General features: G+C 48.2%; 9 protein-coding genes across 9 annotated transcripts; 4 read left to right on the plus strand and 5 right to left on the minus strand.

Moving 5' to 3' along the window:
- The first annotated feature begins 391 nt into the window (after positions 1-391).
- Positions 392-2,796, plus strand: F4817DRAFT_1956 (MFS general substrate transporter). Its single transcript, XM_049298507.1, has 3 exons — positions 392-1,257; positions 1,320-1,486; positions 1,547-2,796. Exons 1-3 carry the CDS (start codon positions 974-976, stop codon positions 2,767-2,769), a joined length of 1,674 nt encoding a protein of 557 aa, XP_049163788.1. The 5' UTR covers positions 392-973; the 3' UTR covers positions 2,770-2,796.
- Positions 2,797-3,023: 227 nt separating this feature from the next.
- Positions 3,024-4,698, plus strand: F4817DRAFT_321943 (uncharacterized protein). The gene is made up of 2 exons (XM_049301337.1): positions 3,024-3,222; positions 3,286-4,698. Exons 1-2 carry the CDS (start codon positions 3,170-3,172, stop codon positions 4,565-4,567), a joined length of 1,335 nt encoding a protein of 444 aa, XP_049163789.1. The 5' UTR covers positions 3,024-3,169; the 3' UTR covers positions 4,568-4,698.
- An 869-nt stretch (positions 4,699-5,567) lies between these two features.
- Positions 5,568-7,114, minus strand: F4817DRAFT_1969 (uncharacterized protein). Its single transcript, XM_049298527.1, has 2 exons — positions 6,174-7,114; positions 5,568-6,118 (listed from the first exon to the last, which is right to left on the minus strand). Exons 1-2 carry the CDS (start codon positions 6,925-6,927, stop codon positions 5,670-5,672), a joined length of 1,203 nt encoding a protein of 400 aa, XP_049163790.1. The 5' UTR covers positions 6,928-7,114; the 3' UTR covers positions 5,568-5,669.
- Positions 7,115-7,894: 780 nt separating this feature from the next.
- On the minus strand, positions 7,895-8,990 carry F4817DRAFT_321945 (uncharacterized protein). The gene has a single exon (XM_049301338.1). The coding sequence runs from the start codon at positions 8,814-8,816 to the stop codon at positions 8,202-8,204; it is 615 nt and encodes a 204-aa protein (XP_049163791.1). The 5' UTR covers positions 8,817-8,990; the 3' UTR covers positions 7,895-8,201.
- Positions 8,991-9,292: 302 nt separating this feature from the next.
- Positions 9,293-13,979, minus strand: F4817DRAFT_321946 (cytochrome P450). Its single transcript, XM_049301339.1, has 8 exons — positions 13,089-13,979; positions 12,871-13,025; positions 12,777-12,816; positions 12,086-12,726; positions 11,747-12,001; positions 10,569-11,696; positions 10,315-10,505; positions 9,293-10,242 (listed from the first exon to the last, which is right to left on the minus strand). The coding sequence occupies exons 1-8, from the start codon at positions 13,276-13,278 to the stop codon at positions 9,564-9,566; spliced, it is 3,279 nt and encodes a 1,092-aa protein (XP_049163792.1). The 5' UTR covers positions 13,279-13,979; the 3' UTR covers positions 9,293-9,563.
- Positions 13,980-15,306: 1,327 nt separating this feature from the next.
- F4817DRAFT_310936 (uncharacterized protein) lies at positions 15,307-16,062 on the minus strand (the record flags this gene model as incomplete). Its single annotated transcript, XM_049299926.1, has 1 exon — positions 15,307-16,062. One exon carries the CDS (start codon positions 16,060-16,062, stop codon positions 15,307-15,309), a length of 756 nt encoding a protein of 251 aa, XP_049163793.1.
- A 1,170-nt stretch (positions 16,063-17,232) lies between these two features.
- F4817DRAFT_321952 (DNA replication factor C, large subunit) lies at positions 17,233-21,001 on the plus strand. The gene is made up of 5 exons (XM_049301340.1): positions 17,233-17,472; positions 17,528-17,585; positions 17,646-17,687; positions 17,745-20,387; positions 20,438-21,001. Exons 1-5 carry the CDS (start codon positions 17,370-17,372, stop codon positions 20,763-20,765), a joined length of 3,174 nt encoding a protein of 1,057 aa, XP_049163794.1. The 5' UTR covers positions 17,233-17,369; the 3' UTR covers positions 20,766-21,001.
- Positions 21,002-21,323: 322 nt separating this feature from the next.
- F4817DRAFT_2062 (uncharacterized protein) lies at positions 21,324-23,005 on the plus strand. Its single transcript, XM_049298641.1, has 4 exons — positions 21,324-21,682; positions 21,748-22,198; positions 22,260-22,560; positions 22,635-23,005. Exons 1-4 carry the CDS (start codon positions 21,622-21,624, stop codon positions 22,959-22,961), a joined length of 1,140 nt encoding a protein of 379 aa, XP_049163795.1. The 5' UTR covers positions 21,324-21,621; the 3' UTR covers positions 22,962-23,005.
- Positions 23,006-25,018: 2,013 nt separating this feature from the next.
- On the minus strand, positions 25,019-27,085 carry F4817DRAFT_321955 (uncharacterized protein). Its single transcript, XM_049301341.1, has 2 exons — positions 26,757-27,085; positions 25,019-26,680 (listed from the first exon to the last, which is right to left on the minus strand). Exon 2 carries the CDS (start codon positions 26,676-26,678, stop codon positions 25,263-25,265), a length of 1,416 nt encoding a protein of 471 aa, XP_049163796.1. The 5' UTR covers positions 26,679-26,680; positions 26,757-27,085; the 3' UTR covers positions 25,019-25,262.
- Between the last annotated feature and the right edge of the window lie 92 nt (positions 27,086-27,177).

The raw sequence follows: 27,177 nt of genomic DNA on the forward strand, positions 1-27,177 counted from the left end.
CCAAGTATGCGTGCATACATAGCGACAGGACACCACATCGGCAGAGCCTCAGAAGGCGAACCTAAAATATACGGCAATGCCGTCGGCAAATATCACCGGCTAAGTGGAGAGAATGCTCATCTGTATGGAACATCGTGACCCCGAATCTAGCGTATGCACCGTATGCACCTATATTCGGCCTCTATGAAATGAGCTCGAGCCTCAAATATAATTCTACCCCAAGCTCATGCGATCATGCTCAAAGGATGTCACAGCGGTAAGCTTTTATAAATCCTGAGAAAGGGGTCTCTCATCGGTAGTTCGTTTTGACTGCCATGAGTACAGTTCAAGTTATTCTTGTCGAGTACCGATTATTCATATAGAGTAACGGATATGACAAACGTGTAGAGCGAGTATCATTCGATGCTTGCGCACGAACTATCCAACTTATTTACCTCTTATGTAATATCCAAATGTCATATCGTGATGCGGTAGAGTATTATGTGCACATAACTCTACAGAATAAACAGTTCTCTATCGCAAAGACGTGAGCGATATAAGAGCGTTTGAGTATATCCAATGTAATAAGTATGCTCGGAAGGATTGTCGTATGTCCCAGTATGACATCGATAAGACCAACCCCTAACCGATGGAAAGATTCCGACTTAGAGATTATCAAGGCGTGAAATAACTATGCTTCACATTTCTTATTGGCTGGCTACCCCTAATACGGCCGACCAACTTGTCCGGGATGCGGTGATCTGACATAGAAAACCTTCCGATACGACCGGCCATCATTTACGAAACCTTCCGAACGGAGCCTCGACCGCTCCGATGAGTATCCAAACCTTCCGATTCAGAAGCGCTGAATATTTTCTTCCTCTGAACATCCCTCCGTATCTCATTCTTTAAAAGACATCGTGGCAACTATCCGCTGTAGTCGCAGAGATGGATATCACCGACAGCGGGACGGTTGGAAGCCCCCTAAATCAGAATGCAAACCGACCCGGTCGCATCGGCCGACTTGAATCGAGAGACACCCTCTCCAGATATCTTAAATAGCGGCGCTGGTGTGCGGAATCCCAACGACACCGACGCCTTTGATGAGAAGCCGCAAAGAGGCTTTCGGTTCTGGGCCATCATTATCGCGCTCTGTACGGTCTCTTTGCTCTCTGCTGCTGAGAATACTGTCGTCGTCACTGCCCTACCTACGATCGTCGAGAAGCTTAATATAGGCCAGGATTACGTGTGGATTAGCAATGTCTTCTTCTTAACTAGGTAAGAAGATCTCAAGACGAGCCGATCTGACTCCGAGTAACTAACCGAAGTGACGGGACAAGCGCGGCTACCCAGCCTCTATGTGGGCAATTATCCAACCTCTTCGGGCGACGTCACTTAGCTCTGTCTATTGTCGCTGTCTATATCATAGGCAGCGGAATATGCGGTGGTGCGAGAAACTCAGCTATGTTAATATCCGGAAGAGCAATCCAGGGCATGGGCTCAGGCGGTACGTTCAAGCTAATTCGCTTGCCGATGGATGCATGTGAATCTAACTGGTGCTAATTAGCTATTAACATGATCATCGATGTCATCGTATCAGATCTCGTCCCATTAAGGCAGCGCGGCAATTTCATCGCAATAATCATAGCCATATACGGCATCGGGACGACTCTAGGGCCATTCCTAGGCGGTGTTATCGTCGAAAACACATCGTGGAGATGGGTGTTTTATATAAACTTGCCTATTGGCGGTTTGGCATTCATACTCCTATTTTTATTCCTCCGCGTCAAATGGGATAGGTCTACGACAGCCTACGAGAAGATGCGGCAAATCGACTATATCGGCAACGGAATCCTAATTGCATCTACGGTGTCTATTCTGATCGCTCTGACCTGGGCGGACGTGTTATATCCTTGGAAGTCATGGCACATCCTGGTATCCCTGATGGTTGGGGTTGGCGGCCTTGTGCTGTTCGTGGTTTTTGAAGGCTTGCCCTTCGTAGCCGAGCCAGTCATGCCTCTTCGGTTATTTAGCAACCGTACTGCTGTCATCGTATATGTTATCTCCTTTTTGAACTCGGCTGAGAATTACTGGCAGTTCTTTTTCATTCCGCTCTACTTCCAAGGCGTTCGATTATCCTCGCCGTCGCAGTCTGGCGTGGAATTGCTAGTATACAGTCTCGTGGGGATACCAGGGGCTGCTATTGCACTACTGATGCTGTCTAGATGGGGTAGATATAAGATTATTCATATTATCGGCTCTGCTATGTTCACCCTTGGGATCGGCCTCCTCAGCATCATGGACCAAAACACTAGCACGGCGGCTTGGATCTGGATCAACATAGTAACGGCACTGGGGACTAGCATGCTCACGAATACGTTACTCCCTGCTTTTCAAGCCTCGCTCAAAGAAGCGGACCAGGCGGCTGCTACGGCAAGCTGGAATTTTATCCGAAGCTTCGGTAATGTATGGGGCGTGGCAATCGCGGCGGCCATCTTCAACAGCTTTACCGCATCGTACGCGCCAATGGTCGAAGACCCTAGAGCCAGAGCGCTGTTGATGTCGGGTAACTCGTATGCAAGCGCGACAAAGGCATCCGTGGAATCGTTCGAGGAACCTGTGAGGCAGCAAATCAGGACTGTCTTCACGCTGTCCCTTCAGAAGGTGTTCCTGATTGGAGTGCCGCTCTCAGGGTTTGTCTTTCTCTCGGTTATCTTTGAAAAGGAAATCAAGTTGAGAACAGAGTTGAAGACTGAGTTTGGTCTCGAAGAGCGAGAGACCACTGAATAATAATCAATTTGGATTGAATACCGAGATAGTTAATTTTATGAAATTTTTATATTCCTCTTATTTAATGGACGGGAAAAATTAGAAGCCTAGGGGTATGCCACAGCTAATACTGCATAAGCATACATAAATCTTAGGGCTAATAAGGGTTCTATATACCTTCGTGATGTTATTCGTACCGGCTACCTATTAGAACAGAAAGGAGACGTCCGTGCGGAATGGGATTCGAATTGTCGAGTCCGCGGTAATGAGATCAGATTATGTAACATTCTCGTTTGATTTCCAATTAACTTATAACCAAGCCGTAACTGTAACTCTATTGTTAAGCATTCAATGGAATCAATAAGTTTCGCGCAGTTCCCTTCGAGATCCTCAATTGCAAGACCCTATAAAATATCATGAGATGGCGACAACCCCCCATCCCAGATCGAGCCTACGGCGTACCGCCTGTGACCGGTATATCCCTATAATTTCCGAAATATGACCATATCTCATATAAACTCACATTTAATCTACTAGGTGCCGACACTCGAAGCTGAGGTGTTTGCGCGATGAGAACCAGGAGAAATGCACACGTTGCTTACGGCTTGATCTATGCTGTTCAGTCGCGCCGGCCAAGCCACCAGGACGCCCGCGAAAAGTGGTCTCATCACAAACTACAATAAGCCGCTCAGCAGCCGAATCGAGTGTATCTCCTGTTCGACTATTGAGATGCGAAAGTCATAATACCCCAGGAGCCCGGAGTAGCATACCGGCAGGCCAGAGTCCAGATAATCTACTACCAGGACTTGATAACCTTCCCCAAGCCAACAGTTTATTCAACGAGACGCCATCGCTACCGCATAGCGATGTAAACGACTTCGACTTAAATCCAATGCTACCGCTTTCCGAGCACAGAACCCCTGAATGGGATGAGACCATCCGCTTTAACTCCGGATGTTCCGCGACCAGGGACCCCCTAGAGGTACACAGCCTCTTTACGGCGAAGCTAGATCGGCACGAATGCCTCAAAGAGCTCTCCCAGCTTAACATCGACCTGCATGCTCACTGGCGAGCCCTCCAAGAATTAGACGAAAGCGGGAGGGTAAACTTCGTCACGTTCTGCGACCATCCGCCTCCGCCGGTCGGTGATGGAGTGTCGCTTGCTGAGAAGCTGCTTATTATGGCGCAGAGATTCCAGCAGGCTATTACGAATCTCATCTGGGTTGTTAAGCACGAGCCTAAGCCGTTACACCAACGTGGACATGTCGTTGCTGACGATGGGATGGCAACCGATTCTTCTTCGCCTTACGTTGAAGAGCCCTTATTAGGGCCTCTCGGTCGGGAGGGTAGTTGCCAAACCATATTTGGAGATACACTGGCCGAGCAAGATGTGTTATTGTCATCTCCGTTCGTCTGCGTACTCGTAAGCTGCTACGTACAAATGATCAACCTCTGGGAAGTCATGTTCTTCCACGCACACCGGCGGGCCATCGGCATCGACCGATACCCCCTTACCCTCTCCGATCCCAGCAAGGGCGTCCAGTTGGGCGCCTTCTACATGTTCAGCGGGCGTCTAACGAGCATGTTCTATTGCCAAGCGGTGCTATATTTTCTCGACAACATCGACCGGGGACTAGGCATATTGCCGGAGCAGAGGCAACAGGGGGCTTCGGGTTTGATATCCCATGCCCGCCATTTCGATATGCTCCAGAAAGAGCTTGGTGGACAGACTAGCGAGGGGGGGAACGAACGGGTCCGGGGGTTGAAGGATATGGTTGAGAAAGCCAGGCTGCATTCGGTACAGGAGTCGGGAATTTAGGCTCTTACGTGTTGTAAAATAGTAAAAGATATGCCTCTATGGTGTGTCAGCTACATTAGGGAGAGCAGCTTTCTGTACAAAATGAACATGATGAATATGTCTTATAAGCAGCAATTTACAGAGAAGTTTACGAAGACCAATGCGTATGGACTCAAGCTCTTTCCCAGGAAATTCAATCGATTACCACGTGCTAGCGAAAACTACCAGCACCCCGGAGGCTTAAACGCGGCGTATATCCTTTGCCGGATATAAATCGTCCAAGTATCTCGATAGGCCGTACACGTTTTAGTATTCACCACACACCTATTCAAAGTATTATCCGTACCTCACGTATAACTAACTGGGATACTGCACTACAGAAATACGAAGTGATAGGTATAATTATTATGAACTAAATAATCGATACACGACCTACGGATTTTCTGAATTTCTATCCTCTCACCAGTTCCCCTATAAACGATATATCATACGATATGTGCTATCTTGTAAGAATTACATATAAGATAGACATAACTACCCCCTTATTATAATTATCTTGGATATAAGCTAGTAATATACGCAACATCTTACTCTCACTATGTATTCTCCAGCATACTTGGATTCTAACGACGCAAACGCATGTGTATTGAAATAGGATAGTAGTGTGTAAGTACTAAGCATAACAATATAGGGGTATTATCAATTAACTACCAACAACGTGTACTTGATCTTTGCAAGAGCATATCACAGATCCTATCATGACCCGAAAGTTTGTATTATAGGGTATCTGTCTACCTAGCACAAAAAAGAAGCAAGCACTAAAGACTTGGCCACTCTTTGCGATGCGAGAGCTCAGGGGATCGAAGCTACCGAAATCTGTAGACTGATTATTCCGTGCCGTTTTTATGATTCGTAACATATTTTGTGAGAAGAACTATCGCTTCCGGAGACCCTGGTTGTGACCGATAACGCCTGCAACGATTGGGTATCAACACCTGGAAATGAAGAGGAACGAACAAAGAAAATAAAGGTATTCTTTAGGATCCGGTACGCCATGCTGTGAATGTTTTATTGCCTAGGATCCGTCCGAGAAGAAATAAGGATATAAGCAGTACCAAATGTGCTACGCGTGTAGCGTCGGAAAGGGTATCTCCATAGTGAACTCAAACTTCGACTTGCCACCGTCGCCGAAGACTACAGGAAGGCCGCTGTACAACTTGGCGCCAGGGGTGGGTGTGTCACCGATGCTCATCTTCCTGAAGCTATCCGTAAGGCTGAAACCTCGCGTCTTCTGACGTTTATAGGCCGAGGCGACTCGACCCGAGATTGGCTCTTGCTGCTTCGCAGGGACTAGCTCGTCGGTGTCCCATTCGCAGGTCAAGACCTTGAATTTGACCTTCTCCGGGTCCACCGAGCCTTTAGAATACTTCTGACAGTAGGTGATGTAGTTCTCGCGAACCCACGAGAGGGTGCGGAAGACGTGAGTGTTAACCTTGCAGAGTTGAGGGTCAACTTCGTAGTATGTGCGTCCTCCCTCCCCGCTAGCAAAGCTCTCGCCCTTGTCCCCATATGCTTATTCTGTTGTCAGTTGCGAGCAGAGAGTAATTGTGACTTGCGATTTACGTACCTCGCTTTGCGAAGATGCACGAAGTCGGCTTAGACTTGTCGCGCTGCTTTCGAACCGCTAGGCAGTCCATGAAGTAGAAAGACTCGAGATTCTTGAACATGGCAGCGAACTCGTATGCATGTCGCGGACGCATATTGCCGTGATCGCGGTGATAGGTGTGTATGATACCACAAGTACGACAAACACGGCATTCGTCATCCCACTTCGTGCTATAACGGATAGCCACGCGGCGAATTTTAGCTAGTTGATTTTGATCTAAACGCTCAGCCCAGAGGCCTAAAGAGCGAGACCAGGTGGCACCAGGATAGTCGAAGCACACAATATCTGAAGATCCCGCCAAGTGGACAAGACGGCCGCTGTCGAGAGTTAGGTTGCCTTGACGTTCGATTAGGTTTTCAACTAGCTTCCTCGCCTCGTTGCAAGCCAGTGATAGCTGGGTGAAAGTCTTGTTCATGGTAAGATAGTACGACTTGTCGGCTGCTGGGAAGGGGAATACGGGTTTGAGAGTGCTAGTGAATTTGGACTTCTTGACATCCCCTCCCATCTTATGTGCGTACTGGGGACCCAGAGAGTTAAAATCGTTAGGCTCTGGGGCATCGTCATTCTCCTCGAACTTTAGAAAATGGATACCGGGAGTATAGATAATCTCTTCCCAAATCTGATGGCGGATGTCAAACGGGAATTTGGCAAAACAAGTAAAACGCTGCAGATCAACCGGCATAGCCAGGCGGACGGGGGATGATGAAGACGACATATTGTTGAACGAGGGTGATTAAGATGGAATTGATGGGTTTGGACTGGCGTCGGGTGGGTGATTATCGGCTAAGAAGAGGATTTGATTAAGAGCGACGGTAGTAAAGGCGACGTCCCGAAATGATATTGTCCCTAGTTTAATGAGGCCGCTCTAAATTGACGGACCCGGTTCGGGTATTACAGGAGAGGAAATCAACGTTGGCAAAGTAAGAAAGAGATCCAGATAATCTAGATGGTTCATATCCCAGCCAATAAACGAGGGGTGGATGACGAGGCGTTAGACACCTCAAGGGCTCATGTCGTACTCGAAAAGATAATCCGCAGAATCACGATTGTAGACGCGTAGGGGGGGGAAGTGGCGTAGACAAACAAAAGATGATCCGGGAGGTTGGAAATGAAGGTGGAAAAGAAGAAGGTCAAGAGTTGATAAGCTTAGACGGAATAAAAGAAGTTAATTGCCAAGTACCTACGTACCTTGGTTGCGCGTTGTATTGCCTTAGTTCGATGTTACAGGTAGACGTGCAGCAGCAGCAGCATTCATAATTATAATGCTGCACATGTGTCATATGCATTATGTCGCTACCACAGGCCGAAATAGATGAGGCTGAAATCCAGGTTAGGGACCTGGATGCCCTAAGAAGACTTGCAGTCGCAGCCAGATTCAACGATTTGGGGGGACCTTCAGGGGAACCCCGCTGCTGAGGGGTACCAGGCAGTCCAGATGGTGGGATGGTAGGATGGTGGGGCTCAGATCTGTAAGTAACCCCGCTTATATGGGACCTCAGCCTAACGACACGGTCTTACCCCAGTACCTTAACGGCCAAGTTAAGCCTAATTTAGTATAGCTTCATACTTCTTGAATGACTGTATAAATAACGAGCTAGGTAAATTGTAGCTACGTCAGGCTCTAGTGTACATGTATTTAATACCCAACCTTTGCGCACATTTAATTATACTACAACTCTTCAGATGATACCTCACCTTGCAGCTTTAGATAAATCCCATACCAGCCCATCATCTCTTTAGGTATCTATCTATCCAAGTGTTCATCATGGACACATTCCCTTCATCCGGTATGTTTTAGAGATTAGAGGAATGAACATGTTCACGCTTAAAGCGTCTGGTCGATATCGAATAGCTTCAATTTATTTATTAAAATAACTTTCTCCCACCCCACCATCTTCGCGAAGACTTTAGACGATAACCATGCTCTTATACGATCAGGCGTCGACGCCTATACAGAATACCTTCCCAACTAAGCTAACCTAGGGTCACTTATATCTCCATATCGACTGCCTCACTTTGGAACGGCCCCCGAAATGTGTCGTCACTGGCGCCAGCTTTCTCCAGGGAAGCCTTAGTAACGGCGTCGGCCTCTGACAGCCAGACACCCATCCACTCTCCTGCACAAGCGACCCTCACCTTGCCACGTAGCTCCTCCAGTGGCACTACAGGATCCTTGAGCTCTAGGACCTGCTCTTTGATCTGGCCCGCCCCGATCTCGACTAGGGCGTCCGGCCCCGGCGGCATTTTACGCCTGACCTGGATTGTCGGAATCTGAATGGGGCTGTCGCTATCGGCGTGTACAAAAGACACGAGGCCTAACTGCAACGCTAACGGATCCAGAGGGGAGTTCCAGGTCAGGATCGTCACGGCGCTAGAGTGCGTATTGGTGACAGCGACCGCTAGCTTCGGCGGGGAGGACGATGCGCTGCTGACTTGGCGGACTGACACTTTCAGTTTCGAGATGACGTCGCCCGTGTCTGACATGTTCACGATGACTGGATCGGAATCGTTAAATTTACCGGCGTTCCGGAATAAGAAGATTGGTACAGTGAAGAGAATCAGCGATATAATTAATCGACTTTGGTTTAATTGTGTAATACCCATAGACGATACTAGGATAAGTATGAGGGCTTGACGGACACTACGATAAAAGCTTGATTTTTATTTCTGAGAGGACATTAACTAACGTTGGCTTAGAGAATGTAGGGCCTCAGCAACTATTATATAGATGACCGCAAACAATGATTGCTACATACCTACCTTATACGTTCAACAATTATCATGCTGTATTACAAGATCATTGTCATTAAACATGCGATAAGTAACATCGATGCCTGGAGAGACTGCGTCATCGTAACACATCTAAGAACCAACTTCTCCATTAGGCGTACTCGTCCGATATTTATCGGCCTATCTTGCTACCTACGCTCCAAATGCGACACCATAACCGTAGATAAATATAGTGCCAAGCCGTCCCGCCGAACCTGTCCAAAATAGTAAGTGTTCTAGAATCATCGTAGGATGGGTTGCAATTGGTCACCGCATGCTCACACACCACGGAGAGCCTCGACTACATACAATGAGTGATATGATCACAGAAATCAAACATTAAAGTCACCTTATAATTATAGATCTTTCGAATATAATACCAATATCAATTTGTAGTCAACTCTCCACTGAGGAGATCACAGAATACCACCCTAATTACCCCCTTTCTAATCCTCATCTAACCGCCACATGTGCAAATACTCAGTCTATCTGAGGTATGTATGGAATCTAGTCAAAATACAATAATCCTCCTCCGCCAAGGTATCAAACAATATCTACAACAACAACAATGTGCAAGCATGCTTAGTCGAAAACGTCCGTAGCATACCGGGTATTCCGCATGCCTTCCCACCACCGAGCCGCCTGCTCGTCCGTCACATCCTTGCTGTGGGTCTCCTGCGCGCCCTTCTTGATGAGCTCAACAATGGCTCCCTTAACACCGTCGCCAACAGCACGGGATCCGCAGATATACAGCTTAGCACCGTCGCGCCAGAGTTTCAGGACGTCGTCTTCAGATGCTCGCAGCGCGTCTTGCACGTATCGGTTTCCGCCCGCCGCCTCTGGTTTGCGGCTAAATGCTCGGTGCACCGTCACGGCTCCTGCACTCTCCCACTCTGCTAACTCGTCGGCGTAGAGATCGTCACGGCCTGGCTCGCGGGACCCGGTGAATAGGAGAGCGGGTGCGACTTTGCGGCCGGCGGCGATCATAGCTGCGCGCTCTTGGATGAAGCCCCTGAAGGGAGCTAGGCCTGTGCCTGCTCCCACGCAAATGACGGGTGTGTTCTCGACATCTTGCGGCAGGTGGAATGCTGCGTGAGATGGGCGGACGGCGATATGTAGCTTGTCGCCTGGTGCGAGAGATGCTAGGTACGAGGATGCTACGCCGACATATGTACCCTGTCCGGACTTGGACGGAGCTTCGAGGACCGAGAAGGTCAGGGTTACGTTAGACGGGTTCCATAGAGGTGAAGAGGAAATGGAGCTAATTGAAGTTAGCATTGTATTCAACATTCAACATTCCACTATTAGGTTGCGAAGGGATTAGACCACGTACTATTGTCGCACACGCATAGGAGGAAGCATGGCGAGAAAGGCGCCCAGCGGTAAGTCAACGGACGTGTACTTCTCAAGTAGGTCTAGTACTGAGATACGCTTGTTGAACGCCTCTTCGGAGTCCTTTGCAAGATTCTTCAGGGCTTCTTTCTCAGCTTCGTCTTTTGCGGCTTCAGCTAGAGTGCTTATATTCTACGATGTTGTTAGCTGGGCTCCTGACGATACAAGATTGAGATATGTAGTCTTTTAGCTTACCCTCTTTGTTGCCGGTTGGGATAGTTCCACGTAAGCGCCGAAGATGTCGTGGGCGGGTAGTGATGCGTTGGTTGGGAGGGAGGTCATTCCGTCGCTGTCGATGGTAATATGCGCATCCCATGGGAGATGGAACTTACGCATGGCCCGCTCGACGATCTGCTTAGGGTTGATGGGCAGGACCGCCAGGTAGTCACCAGCTCGGTATGTTTCGTCGCTTGGGAGCACGATTTCGATGTGCTTCTTGACGGGTTCTCCATCGGCTGTCAACGTGCGAGTGTCGACTACCAAGCCTTCCATGACGTCCTGTCGGAGGGTGGATGTACGTGGGCTCGTCACCGATACTTTCAGGCCGGAAGCCGGCGATAGGTCCGTCTCAACCTCAGACGTACCGTATTGCTTGTTAAGCGATGACCAAAGCACCTCATCCTCCCACGCTTCAAAGTCTGCGAAAGCGTCACCGTTTCCAACGTCGGTGAGTCCCAAATTTGCGATGCGAGTAGCGCCACCTTCTTCAAGCTTGCTATCTACCAACTTCGGTATCCTGTGGAAGGTCTGAGCCCAGTCGTGGTGGCCGACGCCGAAGACGGTGTATTGCACACCTTCAAATACGGTCTTGTCTTTGATACTCTCTAGCCAAGACACGAAATGAGCAGCGTTATCCGGTGGTGCTCCCTCGTATGAAGCGGTGACTATGACGATCGGTTGCCCCTTAGGTAGGTTTCCATTCGCGGTATCCAAGATATCAAGCTTGGAAACCTTGTATCCCTGGCGCGATGCGTCGCTAGCTACTCTTTGAGCAAGGGCCTCGCAAGTGCCGCTGTTGCTTCCATACAGGACTGTGATAGGCTTTCCGCTACCGTCAGCAGCAGACGTCAAAGAGTTGTTTAATGAGAGTCCGTTCAGGCCGTCCGCTGGTGATTCGGGTGTTCCAGCCAGGCGATGCTCCAGTCGGCCCGGAGTCATTCCGTCGCGGAGGGTTGCCCTCATGCGGAAACCCTTCGGCTTGATAGTCAAAGTTTGCTTAATGGCCAGGGTATAAGACGGGTCATCAAGGACGAAGTTGAAGTTTTGCAGAAGCATGGCTATGGCCAAAGTGGCCTCCTGCCAGGCAAACGGACGACCGATACACTAATAGAGTGTTAGTAATGTACTAATATTCATACCGCATCATCACTTACGGCTCGAAGGCCATTGCCAAAAGGCTTCCACGCGTTTTTGGGAAGCTTGTTGAACGGTTCGTCCAGCATGCGCTCCGGCTTAAACTCCTCGGCATCCTCGCCGTACACAGCCGGGTCCAAGTGCATCTTCTTTACCATGAGAACAGTCATCTCGTCCTTCTTTACCGGGTATTTTCCGGCGAGGAGAGTATCCTCCCTGGGTGTGACACCGATCTGGGGAATGGGAGAACATAATCTTAGCGTTTCACGCATCACCTAAATGTGTGTTAGTATAATCTTTTCTCCGTGCTGACTGATGCGCATGTGAGGCGAGATAGGGATTTTGGATTCTTGACTTACAGCTGAAATGTACGGGAGCTTAGACATGTGCTCGACTGTGATGGGACCTTTCCCGATAACAGTGTCGACCTCTTGTTGGGCCTTTCGGTAAGCCTCGGGGTGTTTCAGGAGTTCAAAGAACACAAACGAAAGCAATCCCGAGGTCGTTTCGTGACCGGCGATGAGGAATGTAATCAAATTGTCGGTGATACTTGTATCAGTCATGTGCTGTCCAGTTTTAGGGTCCACGCCGTTAAGCATGGCACCGAGAAGATCCTTCCGGTTGGACGGGTTGCGTTTACGCTCTTGGAGAACTTCGTCGGACGTCTTTCGTAAGACTTCGATATCCTCCCAGTACTTGGCGTCTTCATTTCGGTAAAACCAGGTGGGCATCGTTCTGTTCGGCCTGTTGCCGGACTCGGTGAGGAAATCACCCATGGCTGCAACGAACGGATGAAGCTCTGAGGTATAGTAGCTGTTGAAGCGATAGCCCATCGAGCAAAGAGCGAGCGTGTCAAGCGCAAGACGAGTGAAGTCTTCAGTAACGTCGATCGGGTTTGAAGGTCCATATCGAGCCCATTTCATAGAAAGCTGAGTCGCAATCTCGTGCATCTCGTCAAACATGCCCCGAATCGATAAGGGGCCAAATGCAGGCATCAAAACTATCTAATGTGAGCATAACTGAAGCTTCCTGGGGTTCTGGTAGACGAACCTCGATGAGCGATACCCCAATTAGGCTCTTCTGGCCGGGCCTATGGTCTTGATCAACATCTCGTGTCACCATTGTTGACTGTAAGCTAACTCACTGTGAATAAACCGTCATGAACACCATTTCGAATTTCATTAAGAGCAGATTTGGGAATTTTAACAAAACGCTTCTCATCGCAAAGCTCATCCACGAGACGGTGGCTTGAAGAAACTACGAGCGACCTTCCAGGAAGGCGAAGTCGGTATATCTCACCTGTATGAAGACATTAGTTTGAAAATCCGACGAAAAACAGGAACTCGTTCCGATGATACTCACCATACTTATCAGCAAGCGAAATAAATGAACGTAAGGGAAGCTCTCGATCAATCTCGGTAACGTGGCCTAGGAAAGGTAGACTTGGTGGCTCTGGGATAGGCGTTATTTCTGACATTGTATCACTTTCACTGTTGCTAGGATCACTGTTGCTTTGTCGAAGAGTTAGGATTGAAGGCCACTCGATGTTCATACTGTCCAAAGTAAATCGTCTCTAGGATAGGAACCCTAGAGACTTTATATGTATAAGGAGGTTATAGAAATGTTATATGTATTCGTGTACTATAGAGCTCAGCCTCCGGTAGGCTTTGGTAAACCCCGAATCGCCGTCGGTAACTTGTGGCTACCTGGGTAGGAGGAGGTATTCAGTCGTCAGGGTTGCGAATTGTGCAGGCCGATTGAGTGACGCAAACAAGCGGGCGAAGGAAATACGAGCAAACGGGTTAACAAACAACTTATGCGCTTTGTTTAACGTGAACAGAAATACATATGCTTACTTATCCGATTTATTGCGCTGCTATGATATGTACCACTTAGTAATGAGTGTTTTTTGTTTCCTCCTCATTTTTTCTCTCTCGAGAACATGCTGAATGAACCGAGGCATGTTTCCTATTTTGTCGATCCACTTGGGCCGTGACGAAACGGAAAGGTCGCAATACACATCTTCAAGTCTCGACTTCATAGGTTATCCACTCGACTTCCCTGTCATGTTTCTAAGCAACACTGCCATGTGCCGACCATTGAATGAGCTGGAATCCGTATTGTGCGCTAAGAAAGGCGGTCCATATCGATTATAATGCATTAGTGTGCAAGGCAATCCCGTTGGCATAAGACTAGTTGGACGGAAATGAGAAGATGAGCAAGTGAACCTCGGTCGTTTTGGCCAAGTCCAACAGGTTTTTTTATGGGTGGGCTGATAACCATCAGGCACTAAGAGGACGGGATAGCCGTGCCGTATCGTATTACCTATCCGATAACTGTAGTGTACATTCATTAATATCTAATTTTTGAAGCCTCCTATTAAATCGCTTCCATTACGTGGGTACCTACCTCATGTAGGTAAGCCCCTGCAACTCGGATAGTCCTACCTAGGTACCTAAGGTAGGCACTAAAAATGGAACAAGTTTACGTGATCAAAAGATAACTTTTACAGGTAGATATTAGGGCAAGCGGTTTAGTTGATTCTACATAACTACCTACCTAAATTAGGCTTAAGATATAGAGGGGACCTCCCCAATATAGCCTTCTGTAAAGGATCCGCCATAGCTTAGCTACCTAACTGTAAGTGCACATATCGTCGTATATAATCCAAGAAGACAGGCCAACACAACTTATTTCCTACCTACCCATATCAATGTTGAGCGAACATCGCCCATCATATTCCGTACATTTCTATCGCATAAACATGTCTGCTTTGTCGAACGATCCAGACTCGTTTTCTTCGGATGAGCTAACCTACATGTATTCTATTCCCGTGGTGAACGCCCCCTGAATCTTGAACCGCGGCTTAACCCCCGGCATGGATACTTCCAATGATAGGTACCTACGCCATGTCGGCGAGTCGGCACTCCCGTCTCATAAATCTACACCGCCCGGGTTAACACCCCGGACCAATTTATTATCCCGTTGCACGATGCGATGCATACCATTTTTATCTAATCAACACGATACCTTCCCGCAACTAGACGTCTAACCCGATATGCGGCACTCCAGAGCGATTATTACCGATATGATGACGCAGCATTTGGGGGCTATGTATGTATGTATATCTTACAGGCCGTAAGATGCAGAATCCGTTCGGCAATCAATGCCGATTGTCAGACGTGAAACCTTCCATAGCTTTTCTACCGGCATGACGTGCAGGAATTATATCCTTACTCTGCATTGATATGTACAGTATGTGGTCGCCTTTGCATCTACGGCTAGCGTGATCCCGGAGGATAAGAGATAGCAACGAAATATTCTATAGGTTAGCGGCTTGGCAACAGCTTATAAGAAAATAGTACGATTAGCCCCTGAAATGGACCAAGGAAGACAACAAGGTAGGTTGGATCAACACAGAATGAATTTAGACGATAGCACAAGAGAATACTAATGCATGATAGTTGGCTAAATGTCGTTATTTACTAATCCATACTCTCTTATTGACAACTTGCCCATGAATCGTTTATCACACGATGCCCAACTTACAATCCAACCAGCCTGCCAGCTTTAGGTCTAATTACTTCGTCTGTACTGGATTCGCAGCTTTCTTTTTCTTCTTTGACGTCCCAGCTTCAGCGCCGTCGGGAACGTCGGTTTCAACTTCCGCTCCGTGACCCTTCTTCTCGGGGATCTTAATAGCATCTTCGTCCCAGACTTCCAGCTGAATCGAGTCTTTGCGAAGCTCTGTAGCGTCTCGAAACACGCCTAGAGGTGCCGTTCTTTGCGTCTTGGATAACCGCGCTACGACAACAAGCCCGGAACCCGGTGGTGTTAGCGCTGCCTCGAAGTCTGCCGGCTTCGCGCACTGCGGCGAGATGGCCAGGTAGCACCCTGGCCCGGATGAGCGATTCTGAGCCTGATAGGCTGAGCTGTAGTTGACCACTGGAAACGTGATATGATGTGATTTGCCGGGATAGACGTAAATCTCCGGGTAAGCCATCCCCGGATGGAGGTGCTGTGGTACGGCTAGCGGTGGCAATTGGTATGTCGTTCGGGACTCCGAGTCCGATCTTCTCGTGCTACTTCTTCTGGAGGTTCTGATCTCATGGCGCTCTTGTCGGATATTTGCGGCTACATTGCCCCCGGCGACTTCTGAGTGAGAATATCTTAGATCCATACGTCGAGATAGCCTGAGTGTGACACATGGGTCGCACGAACAGAGCTGTGGCTCATGCGGAAAAGGTGAGAAGGGAATAGGGGTGACGTGAGGAGAAAATAGTGACTGTCTCATAGAAGGGGTAGTGTTATTGCCCAGGTGTGAGTTGTTAGACATGATAAATTCTTATTTATCTTACCTATTTTGCTGGACTGATGAGACTTAGAGCGGTCTCCGATGACGAAACACATATTTGTAGACAGGAAATTGCTGTGATGACCTCTGGTATTTGGTCCAGGACTGTCCAGATATGCAAGGCCTTCTCTTTGTATGTGAGGTACCGTACTTAGGCATGGAAGTAATAGGACAAGAGAACTTAGTTGATCTCTTTGCCGCAGAAAGATATCAACAAGAGAAAAATGTGTTGAGTGCCTATAACTAGTCTCCTGACTATTCGTGCAAATGTTACGTATATCAATGGGAAGTCATATGTAGTGTTAATAAAGCGAAGAATATACCGGAACTGCAATGCAAGCTTTAAGAAAGTCCAGGCGTGTTAAAAAGAGCCTTGGATTATGTTGCAGTCATTGAACGTATACCTAGGTAGTTGCCTAGTCAGGTTTCAGAAAGGGGATTTTGTTTTCGCAAGGAGTCAGTCAATGGAAACTGATAGTTCGCCTAGTTTCCTCAGATAGGTACCTCTTATGAGTCTTTTTGCCTGGTCTATTCCCCGAATAAAACTTGCAGGTCTGTTTAGGAATATCTATTTTGATATCCATCTATGATCCTGGCATCGAGGTATCGTATGTAAATTTATTTTCGAATACACAATCTTAATCGTTTTATAGGTAGGTTGAACCATTGCCCGAGTACTTTCACTTTAACTGAGAGTATTCTTCTTTGGGCTACATAGGACAGCTATGTACCTGATTATAGTTGAATATAAATCCCATCAATTTATCCTTTGCACATAATTTCGTTTCTTCGAGTTAATAATCAAGGTAGCCTATTGGGCTATATAGAAGTCGAGCTAGGATTGGGTTAAGTGCGTACTTATTTATAAACTTTTGGAATTGAAGTTGGCTCTTTGATTATTGCAGTTAATGGGAGTTGTTCTCTAGTTTATCTGATATGATAAATTCCATATTGTAATGTATTATGACTCTTGTATTTTGCCTTTTGATATGGATTAGATGGAAGTTCCTTGGTGTCTCCTTCTTATTCGAACCTTTAAAATATCTTAGTGGGGTACTTGAATTATGTAATGGTAGTAGGCACCAGTGGCACGTGCACGAATCGCGCTAATCAATTCCATTAAAGATTGTAGGGACTAGTTCCAAACGTCGGCGCGTCATAATTCGCGTCAAGCATTTTGGCACATCTTTCACTCTTCCTATAAAAATACTACCTCCTTTTTACCAACACCACCGACCTTCTTCTTGATCCCTGAACTAGGGCTGGGTAATACTCCGAACTTGAGTAGCATGCCGGATATCCGTTCTTTCTTCGGGGCCAAGGGCGGTGCCCCGGCCTCTTCGAAGCCAGCTACAAAGAAGACGGTCGAAGAACCGCCGAAGAAACGCACCAGTGCGTATCCCTCGAAATTGAGCGGTTAACTTAGAAGCTAACGATACATAATTAGAGGGACGGAAGGTCGTGGATGATAGTGATGAGGATGAGGATGAGGATGTAGTTGCAGAGTAAGCAGAATAATTCTAATCTATCAAGATGAAATTGATTGAAGTTGACCGGCTCTGAAGGACAAAGAAACCAACTACTAGGTCAACTCCTAAGAAAGCGGCGTGAGTGCCATTCTTATAATATACACACATTAGTATCCAACTAAAATTCAGCGTTAGCGACAAGGTGCAAGGGACAGCTACTACGGCGAGTGAATACTTCGCATCGAGCAAATCGAAGAATCAGCCAGCCGTGAAGCCTGATACAAAGCCGCAGTCGCAGCCAAAGCCCAAAGTTGAAGTCCGGTCGAGTCCGAGAAACAAGAAGACCATAGCAAAGGACGCTGCAGCCCCGAGCAAGGATAGTGAGACCACGTCAAAGAAGCGTCCTGCGAGCAAACTTAAGCGATACGACTTAGACGAGGAGGAGGATGCTTTCATGGACGACGACGCAGATGCTGGTGACGACATATTCGCTGCGGATGCCAAGAGTCGTAATAAGCGAAAGAACGACGATTACGTCGAGGAGGATAGCGAAGAGGAGTTCCTTCCTAAACCCAAAAGAATTGCTTCTCGTGCCAAGCCAGCAGTTGAGGATAGCAAGCCTACTACGTCAAAACCTTCGAAGAGTAACGTGGCCTCAAATTCAGCGAAGAAGAGGAAGACACCCGAGTCCGAACCTAGTGAGGAAGAAGATGACGATGACGAGCCTCCATCTCGTAAGAAGCCGGCAGCGAAGAAGCCCAGGGCGCCGAGAGCCAAGAAGGTGGACGAACCAGAGAGCGCAGAGATCCAGGCGATATTGGACGATATCCCTACGGTTAGGCCACCGACGCCGCCAGCCAAGGACCCCGATGCCAAGTTCGACTGGAGAAAGGCGGCAGCAGGAGGGGGAAATAGTGGTCCCCCACCGAATCCCATTGCGGAATTACCTGAGGGTGAGGAAGATTGTCTTGCCGGCCTAAACTTTGTTTTCACTGGGCAATTGACTACCATTGCTCGCGAGGAAGCTCAATCGTTGGTAAAGCGACACGGTGGAAAGATCACTGGCGCCCCAAGTAGTAAAACTAGCTACGTGGTACTGGGTGAGGATGCTGGGCCCAGCAAGCTTGCGAAAATCCGCCAGCATGGTATCAAGACGATCAACGAGGAGGGCTTGTTCGAGCTCATTCGTCGCCTACCCGCTGGAGGTGGAAATGGAAAAAATGCCGAAAAGGCCCGGGAAAAGAAAAGACTAGAGGAAGAAAAGATCAAAGAAGATGCCGCCCAGATGGAACGAGAAGAAAAGGCCCGAAAAGTCGAGGCCGAGAAAGCACGGAAAGCAGCCGTCGCGCGAGGCGCTGGTCCTTCTCCGGCAGCGCCAGCCCCCGTTTCTCAGCTATGGACCGTGAAATATGCTCCAACCCAGCCAAATCACATCTGTGGTAACAAGGCAGCGGTCGAGAGTATCCAGAGCTTTTTGAGGAACTGGCATAAGTCACGTAAATATCACTTTGAGAGGCTTGGTGCAGATGGCATCGGCGGCCATCGCGCCATTATCCTTTCCGGCCCCCCAGGTATTGGCAAAACAACAGCTGCCCATCTAGCTGCTAAGCTTGAAGGCTTCGACGTTATAGAGAGCAACGCCAGCGACACGCGTAGTAAAAAGCTTGTGGAATCTGGAGTAAGTGAAGTTATGAATAACACATCCCTGCGTGGCTATTTTGCAGGAGACGGGAAGAAGGTAGATCAGGAAAAAAAGAATATTGTCCTTATTATGGACGAAGTTGACGGAATGTCCGCTGGCGACCGTGGGGGTGTGGGTGCTCTTGCGAAGTTCTGCAAAAAGACCGAGGTGCCTCTGATTCTTATTTGCAACGAGCGAGGACTGCCCAAGATGAAGCCCTTCGACCATGTGGCGTACAACGTCAAGTTTCAACGCCCAACGATCAACCAGATCCGCTCACGTATGATGACTATATGTCATAGAGAAGGGCTGAAACTGTCGCCGCAGGTGCTTGAAGCGCTCATTGAAGGCAGCAACCGGGATATCAGGCAGATTGTTAATATGCTATCCACGATCAAGCTAGATCAGACCTCTATAGATTACAGTCAGGGCAAGGATATGTCGAAGGCCTGGGAGAAGTCGATAGTGCTGAAGCCGTGGGATATCTGTCAGAAAATGCTCGGCGGCGGTTTATTCTCCCCCGCAAGCAAAGCGACCCTTAACGACAAGATTGAGCTCTACTTCAACGATCACGAGTTCAGCTACTTGATGATACAAGAAAACTATTTGAAAACCAAGCCGGCTGCTCTAAACCAGTCTCAGTATAAGAACAAGCGCGAGCATAATCTCAAAGCTCTAGAGATGTTCGATATGGCAGCAGAAAGTATTAGCGACGGCGACTTGGTGGATCGGATGATTCACGGTCCCCAACAGCACTGGAGCCTGATGCCTACTCATGCGGTCTTTAGTACGGTTCGACCAGCTAGCTTTGTGGCTGGCCAGCTTCAAAATTCTAATCTCTTCACAACCTGGCTTGGCAACAACAGCAAATACGGCAGGTTGGGTAGATATCTTCGTGAAATTCATTCGCACATGCGACTCAGGTCCTCTGGTGACCATCACGAGGTTCGCCAAGAGTACTTGCCAGTGCTCTGGATACGGCTTATCAAAAGACTTGCTGACGAAGGCAAGACATCTGTCGACGAAGTTATCGACTTAATGGACAGCTATTTTCTCACTAGAGAGGATTTCGACTCTATTAAGGAACTTGGCGTTGGCCCTCAAAACGAAGAGAGTGTTAACATTGAAACCCAGACTAAGGCTACTTTTACTAGACTGTAAGTCAGACTTGCGCAACGGCATTATATCCGTAGGCTAATCTTTATAGGTACAACACGAGGTCACACCCAATTCCTTTCATGAAGGCCAGTGGCGTGGTAGCTCCGAAGGCAGTTTCAAAAGATAAGCCAGATCTCGAGGAGGCAATGGAAGAAGATGATGCAGACGCAGATGCAGCAGAGGCCGTCGAGGTCGATAATGATGATGACGACGATGGCGACATTGAGAAAGACAAGTATATCAAAAAGCCGAAGGCTAAGCCTGCGAAGAGAGGCGGCAAGAAAGCTGCTGCAGCCGAGGGCGGAGATGAAGACGGGAAGCCAGCAAAGGGCCGCAAGGGCAAGGCTGGTGGAGCTAAAGGCAAAGCAAAAAAGTGAGATCTACCACATATTATCACGACTTACGTGGACTGAGCCTGTCTTGCTTTGCTGTTATTATCTCTTAGGCTTTAGGGCAATATCATTCTTAGAAGAGAATGGAGTCGATGATGCATGCATTTTTAAATCACGAATTCAGGGGCAAAGGGGGTTGTTCTTGGAATCTTCGCATGTATTAAGCACCTAAATATAGGCCTACCGAGAAGTTCTTCTAATCAATAATTATATATTCTACAGGATATGCTTCTAGATATTGATAAGTGCAGCTAGGCATGCTGACTTTGACTTGACTTAGCGTAGCAACCTGATGTAGGCCGACAACAACACTACCTTGGATACTAACTACCTAAGACGTATGCACTTCCCCCAGGAGGGTTACGGGTGTTCAGTGTCTATCTGCAGTTTCAGGGAGCTATAGGGGACTTAGGTACTGTATTGTAATTAACCCGTTGTGATAAGCAAACTTAGTACCGGAGCAACGCAGTGTTCTTAGTTGTGAATTTCGTTGTGGTGGGAGATAACGATTTCCGACTTCCTTCTTTCCTGTTTCTTTCTTTCCTACTCTTTTCTCCTTACACCTTTACAACCTTCCGTTTTGCACCTTACACCTACATCCTCAACACCTCAACACCTCAACTCACATTCCGTTACCATTCCATTTATTTTCCTATTTCCTCCTATTAGCCAACAATAGCACACAACCTTCTGCGACTGGGTTTAATTGTGCCTGGTCGCTCCTGTTGTTGTCAAAACACCTTCATCACCTATTCCTACCCCTTGATCACTACGCCATCTCTATTTGTCGGCGTCCTTCGCCGTTTCTCTCGTCACCCAATACTCTGGGCTCTTCTTCACCATGTGTAGACCCAAGCATAAACCATCGTCCCTTAGTCCGAACCTTTCTACCGAAAGCGAAGGTTAGTTCCCCTTACAAGCCATCCTTAGTAGCTACTTTAACTAATAACAATACTCAACATTATAGTATCAGGCCCGTCCATCATGTGTTCAGAATTTGATTTAGCCTCATACAGCGATGCGGGATCAAATTTCCACTTCTTTGGCGACATATCGGGGGATGAGGATGACCTGGGCGGAGTGTCTACGCCCTGGATCCCTCCGTTTGAGGACTATCCTCTTACAGGAACACCTGAGATGATCTTTGAAAATTCCAGAGTAGGTGCTGGCCCAAGCGGTACATCTCAGCAGTTCGTCCCTGGCTGTTCTGCCAGCAAGCCGATCGGAGATGAAGATAAGCAGACGATTTCCAATGCGATGATGCAGGCATACATAGCTATGCGTGGTCCAGATATGGGAGAAATCACCGACCCTCTGTTTGATTGGATCCAATTTCACACCGAAGAGATAGCTCGTAAAGCAGCATCTCAACCTCATGGCAACTCTAACCCTCCTGACAACCCCAGAGATGTCACTAAGTATGTTATCTTAAAGGTATTCCCGATATAGACACGTCGCACTGACACGTGTATCTTCTAGGATGTTGAATTATATGGATAAGGCTATCGAATCCGATAACATGGGCGGTGATTCTCCCCGTGACGCTATATTTGAGCTTCAGAAGCCGTCGATTAGCCACATCGCTCCCCCAGCTGCGATGAACCTTTTGCCTCACCGCAGGGTTTACTCAGCAACGGATAATCGTCCCCCTGTATGGGGAGATGATGAAGACGATGATGAAGGCGCCATTCCTACTGGCCGTCTTTCGCCTTGCACTTTCCTCCACTGGTCGCAGGATTGTAAGCCTTGGGTTCGTAGAGAGATTATGGACCCTAGAAACGTAAGTTTAATGGTTCCTTTCTCCTTTTTTGCGCTGTCTGCTTTGGAATAGTTGTTAATCAAGTATTTGTTTAGATCCTTGCTACTGCCGAACGAACGCGCCCAATGGGGCCCGTACCGGCCAGGGACCATTATCCCTACTACCTTGAGGATGCACAGGCTCAGAGGGACTACTACACCGGAGAGGAATTCTCCCCTCTTTATCAAGTCCCCCATAGCCCGTCTCTCATCTACACGCCTCCTGGTTTGCCTAGCATCTCATATGCTCCGACCACATTCCTAGCGCAATATGATCGCATGGCTCCTCTGGATGCCAGGAAGCTCCGAGACCATGTGTATGGCAAGACAGAGAAAAGCATGCCACCTACTAGTACAAATGACAAGTTCACAAACGTATGTTGAGTCTTAACCCATTTTATCTATCATATGCCAGGTAATCAGAGCACATTTATTGAGCCGTGACTAACATAACAATTTCTTCACAGACTGAGGTCAATGATGTTGCCAACAGAATCACCAGATCTGACGGTGGTGGTATTCCCGGTTCAGAGATTTACGCTTTTCTCAGGGCTCAATACCAAGCTATCTCAAAGGAGCAGGCTGAGGATGAGACTCTCCGTAAGAGGATCTCGGCACAAGCCAAGAGGATCCACGAACTCGAGATTGAGCGAGACAGTCTCCGAGAACACTTTATCCCTCTTCTGAAGCAAAAACGCTCAGAGTACCGCGCAGAGCAAGAACACCGCGCATTGCGAGCGCTTCAGGAGCAACGCGGCATTCGCGATGATCGCATCCGCGAGCATCTGGGAAACCACGTTCGTGAGGTGCAACTGATACTTGACCGCTCATACATGCAACGAAGCGAGTCGAAGCAGAAGTTCAAGGCGAACCAGCAGCGCCTGGCGCAACTGGAGCAGGAGATCGGCGAGGATTGTCTCTTAGCTGGAACAAGTCCTCAGGGCATTTATGATGAACTCAACGGCCTTATCCCACCTCCTCGAGTCCCTGCGTGGTCGGTGACAAGAGGGATGAGCCACAGCGCTGAGAGCTTCTGCCGTGCCCTTGATGGTAATAACACCTATCCAACTAATGCCGCTGCTAAACAGCCCGAAATGCGGATCAAGGAAGAGCCTAGAATGAGAGACGTTGATTCCATTTCTGGACATACTCTTGTTGACCCTATGGGTGATTGTTCATGGGCATCCCTCTCGCTAGATGTCGGCCACACTGTCCGTGATCATATTAGTAGCCGTGACCATTCTCTGTCTTCCCCAAATAAGACAACATCCCCTGGCGGGCCCGGGTCCCTAGGTGAATATGCCGGTGGTCCATACCGGGCATCATACTGTGGGCGTGATGAACCTATTACATTCGGTAGTCTGCCAATGCCCAACCCTCGCATGAATACTACCGCTCATGATACTGTCCCTGGCAAAACCGAGGAGAGTTCCTCTGTCCAGGAAAGCCGTAAAGAAAAGGGCAAGAGCTTGTCCCATATTCGAGGTCCTAACGAGCGTATCTGCTTTGCTCCTCCCCAGGACAAACCTGAACCGATTGATCGCTCTTATTATGATTAATCAGGTTGCCTCTTTATGACACGAAATCAGCATGCTGGTACCATATTTCCGTTGGCCTGTCGCAGGTTGCATTAAACTTCTTTGATCTCAGTCGGTTGTCTTGAATTTGGGTCACAATTGCTTGTGACTTAGTTTGCCTTTCCCTTTTTTTTCTGTTTCTGACGGGATCGCCGATAGCGGCAATCTGTCTATCTCCTTTTTACTCCATCGGATCGCCGATGCGTCAGCAACTTGACCCGATCAATATGACGGTCTTGATTTGCTAGGATGGCATATCGCCTTCGAGAATCGATTCTTTGCACACTCCCCTATTAGGGATTGACAATGATGAAGTTGTCTACTAAGATATGAAATGACAGAGATGTCTCTTTTTAACACCAACCTTCATACTTCCCTATTCGGAGTTGTATGGTAATTTTGGTGTCTACTGAGACACCAAGTGGCAAATGCGTCTGTTTTCTTTTGAAACTAACATTCACCTGATCACACTATGATCTTTACAATTTGCACCACCTTCATCATCCTCAGTAGCCAGCTAGGCCTTTGAGGGGCTGGTCTTTCAACTTTCCTTTCGTGAAAAATTGCGTTGCTTTTTACTGTTATTGAGGAACAAATTTCCCAATACAAAATTAATGGTTGACAAGTTTCGGAATTCAAAAGGGCCGGATTCGCATATAATGAGACAATTCATGGATGGATGGAGGGAGGGGCGACGTTGAGTACGGATGATGAACTGCTTTGCTTGATACATATAGGTAAATACCTACCTAACCCAGGTACTATTCTTTGTGCTTGGATGAGCTTAATTGACAACGGAATTCCTTTGTTGCAATCTTAGTTGCAAATGCTCTACAAAATGCCCAGTGTAGTACGTGACGAGTATAACAAGAACACACTTTAATAATTATATCCCCCTCGTAGCCCAACAAGAGCCACTACAGCGGCCACTATAAGAACTTGAACTAACTCCTATGATACAAATGCAACGTAGAATGCGCAATTTAACGCCCTAATCAAATCGTACATGAGAGTATTTGAAATGGCCCTTTGACTTGGAAAACTGCGTACTGCGTGTAGCGTTTATACTATTACTAGAACCGCCCATGAGCCGACAACAGAAACAGTATTACCACCGACTACGATTCTCCCTTTCATACTCATCCTCATTATACCCCTCCCATTCAGCCCTCATCCTACTCATATCAACCTCGCTCCTAGTACCCTGTCCCACAACCCGACTCCCCTCAAACGTAATCCCCATCCAATCCAGCTTGCCCTCCACTTTTCCACCTCCGAGGAATCGGATCGACCCGTGATTGGAGTCTCCATATATCATCGGTCCTTCGAGCTCCTGCCCGCGCCAGGTAAATCCCAATGACTCGGTGGAAGACTGCCACGGCCGTTGGGGGAGGCGCATGACGCCGCTGACGATGCCGAGGTCGAAACGCCCCCAGAGCTCGGTCCCGCTTAGGGTGAAGACTAGCGAGAAGTTGATGTGGCCCCATTCGGAAGTCACGAAGTCGCTGGTCAGCACGTACCGCCCGTTGAGCAGGCCTAGGGGCTTGAGGTCCTCGTCGTCGTCGTCGTGCAGGTCGGCACTGTTCCGGTACGAACTGCTGGGGTAGCCGTATCCGTCGTCGCTGTCTTCGTATTTGACGTCGTCGTTGTCGTCGTCGTACTCCCTCTTCACGGGGGACGGGCTGTTGCTGCTGCCGCCTCGGCCTCCGGTCGCCCGGCCCCGGCCGCGAAGGGCAAATTGGGAGGGCCGCGCGGGTTGGGGGGTCGATGCTGTTGATGTTGCCGCGCTGCTCTCGCGGCCGAGGCCTTGGTGGATTCCCCCGCGACGGGCCGTCCACCCGGTCAGAGGAGCTTTTGCAGCGGTGGTTTTGGTGGTGGTAGTTTTTGACACGGTGGTTTTTGAAACTGTAGTTTTGGAGGCAGTGGTCTTGGATGTAGTAGTTGTTGAAGCTGCCTTCGGGGTGGCAGCCGCCTTTGGAGTCTTGGGCTTGGCCTCCGTCTTCTTCGCGGCTTTGGGCGGTGCAGCAGTAGCTGCTGGTTTAGTAGGTGTCTTGGCCTTCTTATTCGAATTGCTAGCAGAGACGGTGACGTTGATACCGCCGACGCTAACAGTCACATCGACATTCGAAGACTCAGCCTTGCGCTTGGCACCGGTAGCCTTGGGCGCGGGTGAAGAGGTAGCGTCCTTGAATGCTTTTTTAGCCTCGCGCTCCTTTTTGATCCATTCCTTCTTCAGCTCCGACTCCAATTTCTGGATATGAGCCGGGACGGAAAGATTTCCCGCGTTGACGGCGTCGAAGAGACGCATGCGAGCCACGGCCTTTGTTTTGGAGACCTGCAGACCGTAGTGGATGAGCTGGGCCTCGAACCAATGGGCCGGGTGATCCTTCTCGGAGCCGGACCTGAAGTGGTCTTTGAGCTCCGCTACGGTGGCACGCCGATGCCGGTTGTGGCCGCTCGCCTCGGCGAATAGATCTCCGGCGTAGGAGAATCCGTCCTTTGAGATGGGCGATGCTAGCGACATGGCTGCAATTAATTGTTGTCAACAGGTAACAATTCGATTCTAGACGGACTCGAACAGGTGAATAAGTTTGTAACATACCTAATCGAAGGAATTATGTTTGCGATAGCTTAAATTTTAAACGCTTGTCTTCCTTTTGACTGGCTGCCTGAAGTTGCGCGCATACAGATGTACAGTTACTTTGTTACGGATGACCCCTTTTACAAGTTTTGTCCAAAGAGAACTCCTTGTTATGCACTGACCATCAATGGAAACAATGTTATTAACGAATCTTGACAAGGATCTCCACGGACAAAACTTTGAGGGGAAGCTAATTGGCTTTGGTACTATGTCGGTCTGTGCTCAGTTTTATCAACTGGCATACTGTATGTTTCCATGTGAACACTGAAGTTTATTGGATAGTACATAGTACTAGGTATTGTGAAAAGTGACCGGAGTAGTACTGCTGAGATTCAATTATCTTTTAATGCTACCCAGACTCTCAAGCTACATTGAGTTGAGT

The sequence above is a fragment of the Daldinia loculata genome, assembly GCF_022478755.1.
Source record: "Daldinia loculata strain CBS 113971 unplaced genomic scaffold F4817scaffold_1, whole genome shotgun sequence".
Classification (NCBI taxonomy): domain Eukaryota; kingdom Fungi; phylum Ascomycota; class Sordariomycetes; order Xylariales; family Hypoxylaceae; genus Daldinia; species Daldinia loculata.

Coding starts and splice junctions, on each gene's coding strand:
- F4817DRAFT_321955 (XM_049301341.1), bottom strand. CDS start 26,678: ATGTCGCTAGCATCGCCCATCTCAAAGGACGGATTCTCCTACGCCGGA.
- F4817DRAFT_2062 (XM_049298641.1), top strand. CDS start 21,622: ATGTGTAGACCCAAGCATAAACCATCGTCCCTTAGTCCGAACCTTTCT. Junction 21,683..21,747: donor CCTTTCTACCGAAAGCGAAG/GTTAGTTCCCCT, acceptor TCAACATTATAG/TATCAGGCCCGTCCATCATG. Junction 22,199..22,259: donor AACCCCAGAGATGTCACTAA/GTATGTTATCTT, acceptor TGTATCTTCTAG/GATGTTGAATTATATGGATA.
- F4817DRAFT_321943 (XM_049301337.1), top strand. CDS start 3,170: ATGGCGACAACCCCCCATCCCAGATCGAGCCTACGGCGTACCGCCTGT. Junction 3,223..3,285: donor CGGCGTACCGCCTGTGACCG/GTATATCCCTAT, acceptor TTAATCTACTAG/GTGCCGACACTCGAAGCTGA.
- F4817DRAFT_321946 (XM_049301339.1), bottom strand. CDS start 13,278: ATGAACATCGAGTGGCCTTCAATCCTAACTCTTCGACAAAGCAACAGT. Junction 10,506..10,568: donor CCCAACCGGCAACAAAGAGG/GTAAGCTAAAAG, acceptor ACAACATCGTAG/AATATAAGCACTCTAGCTGA. Junction 10,243..10,314: donor CCTATGCGTGTGCGACAATA/GTACGTGGTCTA, acceptor AACTTCAATTAG/CTCCATTTCCTCTTCACCTC.
- F4817DRAFT_321952 (XM_049301340.1), top strand. CDS start 17,370: ATGCCGGATATCCGTTCTTTCTTCGGGGCCAAGGGCGGTGCCCCGGCC. Junction 17,473..17,527: donor ACCGCCGAAGAAACGCACCA/GTGCGTATCCCT, acceptor ATACATAATTAG/AGGGACGGAAGGTCGTGGAT. Junction 17,688..17,744: donor TCAACTCCTAAGAAAGCGGC/GTGAGTGCCATT, acceptor ATTCAGCGTTAG/CGACAAGGTGCAAGGGACAG.
- F4817DRAFT_1956 (XM_049298507.1), top strand. CDS start 974: ATGCAAACCGACCCGGTCGCATCGGCCGACTTGAATCGAGAGACACCC. Junction 1,258..1,319: donor AATGTCTTCTTCTTAACTAG/GTAAGAAGATCT, acceptor TGACGGGACAAG/CGCGGCTACCCAGCCTCTAT. Junction 1,487..1,546: donor CCAGGGCATGGGCTCAGGCG/GTACGTTCAAGC, acceptor GGTGCTAATTAG/CTATTAACATGATCATCGAT.
- F4817DRAFT_321945 (XM_049301338.1), bottom strand. CDS start 8,816: ATGGGTATTACACAATTAAACCAAAGTCGATTAATTATATCGCTGATT.
- F4817DRAFT_1969 (XM_049298527.1), bottom strand. CDS start 6,927: ATGTCGTCTTCATCATCCCCCGTCCGCCTGGCTATGCCGGTTGATCTG. Junction 6,119..6,173: donor GTGCATCTTCGCAAAGCGAG/GTACGTAAATCG, acceptor CAACAGAATAAG/CATATGGGGACAAGGGCGAG.